General features: G+C 42.0%; 1 protein-coding gene across 1 annotated transcript; it reads left to right on the top strand.

Annotated features, from left to right (window-relative positions):
* On the top strand, window positions 1–8,677 carry nars1 (asparaginyl-tRNA synthetase 1). The gene is made up of 15 exons (XM_004538527.2): window positions 1–190; window positions 1,514–1,596; window positions 1,701–1,766; window positions 1,931–2,023; window positions 2,140–2,229; window positions 3,001–3,079; window positions 3,474–3,544; window positions 4,003–4,089; window positions 4,475–4,696; window positions 5,429–5,628; window positions 5,716–5,851; window positions 5,978–6,091; window positions 6,640–6,771; window positions 7,301–7,432; window positions 7,818–8,677. The coding sequence occupies exons 1-15, from the start codon at window positions 148–150 to the stop codon at window positions 7,947–7,949; spliced, it is 1,680 nt and encodes a 559-aa protein (XP_004538584.1). The 5' UTR covers window positions 1–147; the 3' UTR covers window positions 7,950–8,677.
* Window positions 8,678–10,222: the final 1,545 nt, after the last annotated feature.

Genomic DNA, 10,222 nt, shown 5'->3' with positions numbered 1-10,222 from the left:
GAGCAGGCTCTAGCGGGGCTGATGCAAAGTTGCATGTAACTGGTTAGCAGTGAATACCGGTCGTCGGCTTTGGAGGTTAAATTCCGTATTCTTTAAATATAAAACTAGCGCGTTTTAGCGGGCTGCTGCTGCAGTAACAGAGCCGAAATGGCGACGGAGATAACGAAAGACGTGGAACAGATCTCAGTAGGTAAGGAAGGAGAGTGAGCTAGCTGGTTAGCTAGCTCCCACAGACATGTGTGGCTTTAATATTGCATCAGTTGCAGAGATGTTAGCAGTTAGCCTGCTGTGTAACGCCGATTTCTGATTCTGTCAGGTCTCTGGAATGATATGAGCTAATATGTGGCATGATCACGCATCGATCGGCCCTTCTTACCGCTGCAGAACCAATGAAAGTCATTATACAAACGAAAACATTAGCAAGGATATGCTAACATTTAGCCACGGCAGCTGTCAGTTTGCAGTGGAGAAGCAAAAGGAGGCTGCGGCAGACCTGGATTTGAATATCTCACCGTCTTTTATTTAATTGATCAAACCAATATCTAACCCGTGACTGTATTTCAGTCTGTTTTAATCAAGCAGAAAACTGAAGGTACTTTCGGTTTCATTTTAGGGTGTCACTATGATAGAATTCACACATATGTGGTGTAAATATACAGCAGATTTTTACACATTACATGTAAAGTTCGTGTAACGATAATAAGCGTGACAGTCTTAGTCTTTACCATTGCCTGTTGTTACCCGGAGGCTGACTATTTTACATGTCAGATATTTGAACACATGATGCAATCTTGCTGATCACATTGCTCAGTGGTATATAGTACGTGTGAAAGGTACTGCATCTCCAAATTCTTCACCAGGACTAAATTCGAATACAGTTTTATTTATATAGCGCCAGTCACCTCATTAGCTTTATATTACAATATTAAAGAGGGAACCCCAAGGGTCACACGGTCACTTATGAGGATGTACTCACTTTTAAAAGGAACCAGAATAAATGAGAGATGGTGCAAGATGACCTGATCCCATAAGCTTGAACAAGTAAAGTTTGAAGCCTGAACTTAAAAGTACAGAGGGTGTCTGCCTCTTTGTCTGACATTCTTTAGCTATCAGGAAAATCTCCTGTGTAGGAGCCGGTTGCTGAAGGCTCTGTCTCTGATTCCTCTTTTGGAAACTCTGAGTCTGAGAACAATGTTCTCTACTAGGATAATTTGGTACTTTGAGGTCTGAGATATGGTGGGGCCTGATTTTGCAAGACTTTATATATGAGGGGCAGAAGTTTAAATTCAGTTCTCGTATAAGAGGGCGCTAACGTGGGAGAAATGTGACGTCTCTTTCTTGTCCTTGTTAGTACTGATGTGTGGAAGTATTTTAAATGTGTTTTGCTCACAGCATTTTAGTTGTCTTGAATGAAGAGTAGGCCCTGCCTTGAAGGCAAAATCTGAGCGCCAGTAAACTTAAGAGATTGCACATACTGAGAAAATACTGAGCCGACTGTGCTGGTGTTTCTCAGGTGAGCTGTATGTGTCAGATAAATGTGGCAGCGACCAAGACGGAGATGGCACGGAGCAGAAACCCTTCAAAACTCCTCTCAAGGTAACTTGTTTGTTTACTTCAGATGTGCACGGGTAAAAATGCTTCAGGCTGCATGGATTGTGGGATGTCTGTCAGCACCTCACTGTGTCTTTGGATCTTCACAGGCTCTGTTGTTTGCTGGAAAGGAGCCGTTCCCCACCATCTTTGTAGAGTCCCAGAAGGAGGGAGAGGTTGGTTATATTTATAGATGATCACTTTAACATGGATAGAAATCCAATCTTTACCATTTTGAACCAAACTTTGCAAGTTTTATTCCAGTACCAGCTGCAGCACCTGTTTTTACTAACTGTTATTAATGACTGATTCAGTTCATTTTCCTCCTCGTCTCCCTCAGCGCTGGGCGGTGATCTCTAAGACACAGATGAAGAACGCAAAGAAGGCTTTTAACCGCGAGCAGATAAAGAACGATGCCAAAGAAAAGAAGGAGGTTTGTGTCTAACCTCGAGATGTTTCCTACAATCAGTGGGTCACACAAAACATTCTACAGATTCAATCGTTTTGTGCTTTTCTCTTCATTATGGCTCCGCTGTGTTTGTCGTAAAGGCCGAGGACAACGAGAGGAGAGAGAAGAACCTGGAGGAAGCCAAGAAGATCGTCATTAAGAACGATCCCAGTCTGCCTGAGGCTGAAGCAGTCAGTCTTTCTTATTTTACCTGTATTTTGGCTCCTGCTCCTGTTAGAAAGTTTGGTTTTAAGTCTGATTGAACTTGAACACAGAAGTTAGCAAAAAACAGTCCAAAGAACAGCAGCTCTGAATGCAGCCTCATTTCCAGCTCCATCTTTTTAGTGTTAGACTCAGAGTAGCTTTGCATGATTCACAGTTCAAAGTAAACAGCTTGTTTCGTTTCTATCTGAAATCACTGAATGACTGCATTATGCTTGATTTATGTTTACATTTAATTTGAAATATAAGGCCTGAGCTTTTGGTTGCTTGCAGATTTATAAACCTCCTTATTGGGAACCGTTTTATGAGAATTAATTGTTGTAAAATAATATATATGAGAAAAAATAAGAACAGCCCTCTTAACCTGTTCCTTAAAGTTTCACTATTTGGTTCTTTACATTCATTTTTAATATTTTGCAGCGGATGCAGCGTTTCTGAATAAAAGTCACATACAGTTTAAAAACAAAGAAAGTAGATTAAGCTGAAAGTAACTGGCTTTGTGTAGATAGAAAACAGTTCACAGACGACATTCCTGAACCAGAATGGTTTGTGTGGAGCGATAAGCTTTGGCTGGTTTGCTGCTGTTTGAATTGAGCAGCTGAAACACAGAAGTTTGTTTTAAACCCCAAACTAGCTGAACAATCAATAGAAATATAAATATGTCTCCAAAGTCTGAATCATTTCACTGATTCTTCTTCTTCCTGGTGATGATTTAAAGATGATTGTTGTCTTTATTTCAGGTTAAAATCCATCGTCTCCAAGAAAAGAGAGGCCAGAGGGTCAAAGTGTTTGGATGGGTTCACCGCCTCAGGAGGCAGGGTGAGGAACACATCAATATAATCAAACAGTCGATCCATTCAGTATTTACTCATTCTCATTTCAATTTAAGATTCCAAAGTCAGAGAATTCAAAACTGATTTGTTGCTTGTTATTCATTTATAATACGGACAGCTGCATTAAAGGCTTAAACGAGGATATTTCTGAATTATTTTGCATTTAAGAATAATGTCAAAATGACAAACTTGAAATGAAAAGATTAATTTGTAAGTTTAAGATTCTTTACTGACTGTGAAAAGAGAGAAATGAGTAAGATTCAGTTTTTAAGATTGAGCCAAATTAAGTTTTTTAAGAGGATAGAAATAATTAAAATGTTACTTTGAGTCAACATATGTGTATTATTATGTTTTTTTGCTTTTTATTTTGTCTCCTCCAGGGAAGAACCTGATGTTCCTTGTGCTGAGAGATGGCACCGGTTTCCTCCAGTGTGTCCTCTCCGATCAGCTGGTAAAGCTTCATAAACCCCCATTTTTAACCTTTCTACACTGTGAGCTACATGTTATGGTTAAAAATTAAATGTTCATGTCCTGTCACGGCCAAAAGTTTGGCACCGGTGTGGTTTTTCACAATCTTTGCTGCTTCTGTCTTTATTCACAGTGTTTCTGTGTTGTTGTGCAGAGTGATCAGAAACATATTCACAAGCTGCAAAGAGCTCCCTGGGATTAAAAAGTTGTTTGTTTGTTTTTTTTGGGGGGGATAAACGTTTAACTGCCGCTCCTAAAACATTTGGCCGTGAATGTAGTTCAAGACATTTCTTTTTATCCTCTACCACCAGGCCTAAGCAGAGAATCAAAGATTTAACAAAATCGGTGGGAGTGATTCATTTGAAGTTGGTGCTTTAAAAAGAAGCTGTTTAATTTCTGAAGTTGATTCTGAGTGCGACTCTCTGTTGTTCTTGTCTTTAGTGCCAGTGCTACAACGGCTTGGTTTTGTCCACAGAGAGCACGGTGGCTATTTATGGGACCGTCACTGCAGTTCCTGAAGGAAAGCAGGTAAACTCACCTGCTGCAGAAACCTGCTCTGCCTGTGCATGCTCACAGGAAACTAGGTCACCCAGAGCAACATGTTTACATGCCCCACAGTTCTTCCTGGAATCATCCTAACAAGAAATCACCGCATGACTGAAAGTGTATTTCAGTAATGAGATTTGAGTTTCTGTTATTTTTATCAGTGTACAGTAAATATGTTGTGTTAAACTAATAGTTGAACAGAACAGAAAACTTTGTCTTCTGCTAAAGTCTGAACCATGACTGAGGAACAACCTGAACAATCTAGTAAACCGTCTGTTTCCACTGATGAGCCTCCTCAGCCGTTACAGATGCTCTGCAGATGCAGGACGGAGATGTTCAGTGAGTTCTCCTCGTCTTCTTTTCTCAGGCGCCCGGAGGCCACGAGCTGCACGGCGACTACTGGGAGCTGGTTGGCTTAGCTCCGGCGGGCGGGGCCGACAACCTACTGAACGAGGAGTCGGACGTGGACGTCCAGCTGAACAACCGACACATGCTGATCAGAGGAGAGAACGTCTCCAAGATCCTCCGAGTCCGATCCACAGTCACACAGTGCTTCAGGGACCACTTCTTCAGCTGTGGGTACTACGAGGTGAAGCACAGATTTATTGTGGATGCCAAAATGTGGTGGGGTTGGGTTTGTTTTGTTTTTGCTTCTTCACCTCTAACAAGGAAAGAAACCCCCAAACCTGATGACCTCACTTTTAGTCAGTGACACTCTGTGCCTCTGTCACAGGTTGAGAGTAGTTTTGCAGATTAGGAATCAGATCCACCTGAACTGAAAAGCTCCTTAGTCACGTCAAGTCGATGCTGCTGGCCAGATGCAAGATAAATAGCTTTTTTCCAGTCTTCTTAAAGCAGCTGCTTGAGTGTAGCTGGTCACATATTCCACCTGCAAATATCTGTCTGTGGCCTAAGTTTGTCGTTTTTAGCTGATTGTCTTATCTGGGACCTATTGAAGGATTTAGCCTCTATCAGATAAGAGCCTGGTACTACATCTTCTTATCAAATCCAAATGCATTCAAATCACTTCTTCAGTTTGTTTATTTGATTACAGATATTTTAGTCATAAAAGTGCAGTTTAATAGTACAGAGAAGTCTCACTCGACAGCTGCTCGCTCAGAAATAAAGTCGGTAATAACTACAAACCGTTATGGTTGTTTTATTTTATCCTGCTTTGTGATTGGCCCGTTTCTCCTTTATTCTGAAAAATATGCAGCAGCAGTAAGTTTGAGGGTTGAGTGTGAAAAGGAGCAGACAGCTCGGCATCAGACTGAGGATCGCTTTGCTCTACAATAATCGTTAATTTATTTTTCCGGTGTAGATCACTCCTCCGACTCTGGTGCAGACTCAGGTGGAGGGCGGCTCCACGCTCTTTAACCTCAATTACTTTGGCGAGCAGGCGTACCTGACGCAGTCCTCTCAGCTCTACCTGGAGACCTGCATACCTGCCCTGGGCGACACCTTCTGTATCGCCCAGTCGTATCGGGCCGAGCAGTCTCGCACTCGCAGACATCTTTCTGAGTGAGTCGCCACGTTACAGCTTAAAAGCCTTTCTGCAAAGATCCATCATTTACTTACAGTGTTTTTATTATTGTCCTCCATGGTCAGATACACTCACATCGAGGCGGAGTGTCCCTTCATTACATTTGAGGACCTGCTGAACAGACTTGAGGACCTGGTGTGTGACGTGGTGGACCGAGTGCTCAAATCTCCCGCCGCAGAGCTGCTCTACGACATCAACCCTGTACGTGACGAGCGACAGTTTTGTGCTCCTGCGTCATTTTTCTAACTATTCTGGAGCATTTGACCTCATAACATTCACGTGTGGTAGTAAAGTTGATATTTTGTTTGGTGACTATGGCTTTTCCAGAACTTCAAACCCCCGAAGAGGCCGTTCAAGAGGATGAACTACAGCGAAGCCATCGAGTGGCTCAGAGAGCATGACGTCAAGAAGGACGACGGCACCTACTACGAGTTCGGAGAGGTGACGGTTGAACACAGCACATCATTCAGCTGCTCAGCTCATCTTATAAAGTCCCCAAAACGTCTGATATCAAAAAAAAAATTAATCAAACATATTCCAAACAATTCAAATTCATGAGTGCATACAATCCATTAAACATTCATCAATGTTTTATTAAGTTTTAAAACAGTCCCCTCGATTAAAATGTTAAAAATTTTCCAAAAACACCCACATCTTCATTCCTTAAAGTATTATTCACACCAGCTCCTCTGAACGTCTAAACCGGCCTACACTTGTGACAGACAAACAGGAAAGTGATCTTCAAAGATCCTGTCAGTAGCAGAGAGCTGCGGTTTTCAGAGACGCCTGTAGAGGGCACTGTTGTACAACTTGTTAAAAAGCTCAGCTGTCAAACTTTGGTCTTTTCAGATGTTCTGCAATCATTTACAATTTATAAATACGGTTTTCTCCTACCTGAAGAGTTTTTTATTTTGAATATTCATGAAGTCTTTCTTTGATTCTCTCTTTCTTTGACTTGCCTGTTGTGTCGATATTTCTCCCTCTGTCAGGACATCCCCGAGGCTCCAGAGAGGCTGATGACCGACACCATCAACGAGACCATCCTGCTCTGTCGTTTCCCGGCCGAGATCAAGTCTTTCTACATGCAGCGCTGCACCGAGGACAAACGCCTCACCGAGTCGGTACGAACCTCACAGATCCAGCTGCGGTGTGGCTGAAGCCTGGTTAGAGAGCGGGGAGGTCATGTCCTTCACTAAAAGTACAGTTTCTGTGTGAAGAGGAGCATGAGCTCTTCACTTCAACCTGAGCATTAAGTAGGTAAAAAGGTAAAGACTTAAAGTATAAGTAAGTTGGTGATGAGTGAGTTAAAGGCTCGGCAGGAGAGTGTGAGTGACCTGTGGTGTGAGAGACGAGGTGTAGAGCTTCACTAAAGCAGGTCATCTGTGACTAAAAACAATGTTTTATCTTAAAAATAAAGGCAGGACAGCAGAACGGCAGTTGTGATACAGCGGCATGTCAGGAAACAACCAGCGGCCTTATTAAGATATGATCTGATATATTCATTAAACACAGTAAAGGTTCAAAGTTCTTTATTTGTCACATGCATAGTTATACAAGTATAACACACAGTGGTCTGTCTCTGTTTTACCAAAAACAAAAAACGTGAGTTACCTGGATCCCTCAAGTATCGTATGTTTGTCTGTGCTGCAGGTCGACGTGTTGATGCCAAATGTTGGTGAGATCGTGGGAGGGTCGATGCGTATCTGGGACGCTGAAGAGCTGCTGGAGGGATACAAGAGGGAGGGAATCGACCCGACTCCATACTACTGGTACACAGACCAGGTAAATGAACACTGGTTTGACCTCAGATGTTTTGTGCACCTCACTACATCTTTACTTTGTGCAGTTAAACGACTCACGTGGCAGTTAGTTTGTAACGTTAGCTTGAATAAGGTTATCAAACATGCGCTAGTCGACGTTAGCCAGAAGAAAGACAGTTCAGGACTTGGGGACCAAATCCTTGTTCAGCTTTATCATTAGATAACAGTGGTTCTCTTATGGCTGATGCAGTGGCTTCCAAACTTTTTGTCTCCGAGGACCACCAAACAGGAAGTCAAGATTTTAAGGCCCACCTGGAATGAGCCCTAACGTTTGGCTTTATTGCATCACTGCATGTGTGTAGTTGTTGGTAGCTGTGTGTTTCAACAGGCTTCTGTGTGTGTTTCAGAGGAAGTATGGCACGTGTCCTCACGGCGGTTATGGTCTGGGTCTGGAGCGTTTCCTCACCTGGCTGCTGAACAGACACCACATCAGAGACGTCTGCCTGTACCCGCGATTCATCCAGCGCTGCCGACCCTGAGCACTCACACGCCCACACACACACACATGCAGTCAGTACACCCGCATGTGGCAGCGCACATTAAATGAAACCGAATCCATAGTTTGCCCGTGTAGCTTTCATTTCTGAAATCTGAAGAGTTTAAAACTTCACCATGCAACTCCTCAGAAACAAAGTCGGACGCCAGCTGTGCTTCGCCTCTAACCTTCACAGCTTCCTCCTGTGACTTCAAAAGTGCATCTGATCATGTTCAGTGTCTGATTATTAAACCAGAAATAAACAGTTGTTTCCTGTAAGTATCTGCTTCTGAATGTTGCAAAATATTAGCTCAGTCCACCTTAAATTCTTTGTTTTTCTTCGGGAAATTTGGCTTTAAACATTGAACCTGCAGCCACGACATTTACTAAAATAAGTCAGCCTTAAGAATATTTCAGGTGCTCCTGAACAGAAAGCTGAAAAATATGAATCGAAGAATAAAACAAATCCACTTTATTCCTGAGACTCATCGGTGCGTCCGTCCTCCTGAAGTCTGGACTCAGGAGAAATTCACAGCCTCAGCATTGCTTCTCCTGCACGTGGTCCTGGGAACATTTTCTCAAAACTGTTCGTCATTGGTGGTTTAGAAGTGTGACATACTGTACGTGTTGGCCTCAGGGGGTCTTATTGTGTTTCTGTTCTGCCTCTTCATCTGAAATAAATAAACTCTTACTCGATCAACTGAAGTTAAATAAAAATGTGATTCAGACGTGGCTGCTTTGGGCTTGTGTCCTTTTTTTTTTTTTTCTCCTTTTAACCGTAACAAAACCTTAATTATTTAACCTAACAAACACTACAGGACATTTTAATGAAAGATATTTTATATTAACTATTTTTACTAAGTTCACACAACGTCTGGCCCCATGTCATGCTCATCATCTTGCGAAAATCTGTGCCTTTTGTTGCTGCTCCACATGCTACAACACCGCCCCTACAAAGTTCCAACAAAGCAACACTTTAAGATGCCGTTTTTGCTCCTTCCAGGCCGGATACTTTGACAAAATCCTCGTAGACATTTCATCAGATCAGCTTGGTTTTTGGTCGGATCAGTCTAAAGATCACAGTGATGCTATATTGCAAAGCGTTTGAGTTCATGTTGGAGGGCATGTCCATGGCCCTATTTATCTTATGTCAACCTTAGGACTGATGTTTTTGCACCAACTTTCTTTTGATTGGCTGCTCCTCACAAAACAGAAGGAAATTGCAGCGCTGCAGTTCCACTTATGACCACTAGAGGCTGAGATAATCCAACACTTGCTTATAAAGACTTTGAAGCGAAAGAACCCAAATGGCGACAGGTTGCGTCTGTGAGAACTTCCCCATCTGGCAGCTTTTGTTTCTTTCTTTGTGTTTCTGCTTAATTTAACTTCCTCTTCTTGTAAAAATGTTTTTAAGGAAGAAGGAAACATTATGCAAACTGGAGAAACTGGTATTATTTAATAGGAATGTGGGCCATTCAAACGAGATTCTGATTCAAGGAAATAGTTTTTTGAGCTCTTTAGTAAGGCCTGATGCTGTTTAAAACACACTTCTATAGCATTTTAATCCCTTATTTAATTAGTTTGATTACCGGGAGGTTGTTAGGCAAATGTTTGTAGACGCTTTAAAAAAACCCCATCAAAACACATGTTCTGACAGAGCAAAGCAGTCGTAACAGGCTGTTTATGATCAGCATGGTAAGCCTTTGGCCACTTTTGCACCAGAAAGTGCAGCATAAAATACACAGCAGGTCAATGAACATGTGAAATGTTAATTATGAATAACTCATAATTAAATGCAGAGGGGCGTAATAGTGGGGATCAGGTTGGATCAGCTGCAGTGTCAGGTGATCAGGTGTGTCACAATTATAGAGCACATTGTGTGTTTCGCTTTTTCTGTTTAAATTAACGTTTCTCTTCTTGTTTCCAGCTCTGATTAAACTCTGATACTTTATCTCCTAACACATGTCTCTTAACACGCCGCCTGTGGGCGTGACCAGCACGGCCGTGGGCGGGGTCCTTTAACGTTAAGATGACGCCACACTGAGATAACGATTCTACGTTAAGCACGCCACGGTAACAAAGCAACAGACCGGAAATTGACTCAAGCTATTTCTATAATAAAAGCACGTGTTCTTTTTCTTTTCTTTTTCTCAGTTTAAAGCAAAAACAAAATAGATATCGAGCAAAGGGCTTGTACAATGCAGCTTACAATCCGTTTCTATATATAATTTTACTGTCATAAATACAATGAGAAATGTGAAATATATGTTCAGTTTA

This window comes from Maylandia zebra, linkage group LG7 (assembly GCF_041146795.1).
Source record: "Maylandia zebra isolate NMK-2024a linkage group LG7, Mzebra_GT3a, whole genome shotgun sequence".
Lineage (NCBI taxonomy): Eukaryota > Metazoa > Chordata > Actinopteri > Cichliformes > Cichlidae > Maylandia > Maylandia zebra.
This window is presented reverse-complemented; position numbering and strand designations above follow the sequence as displayed.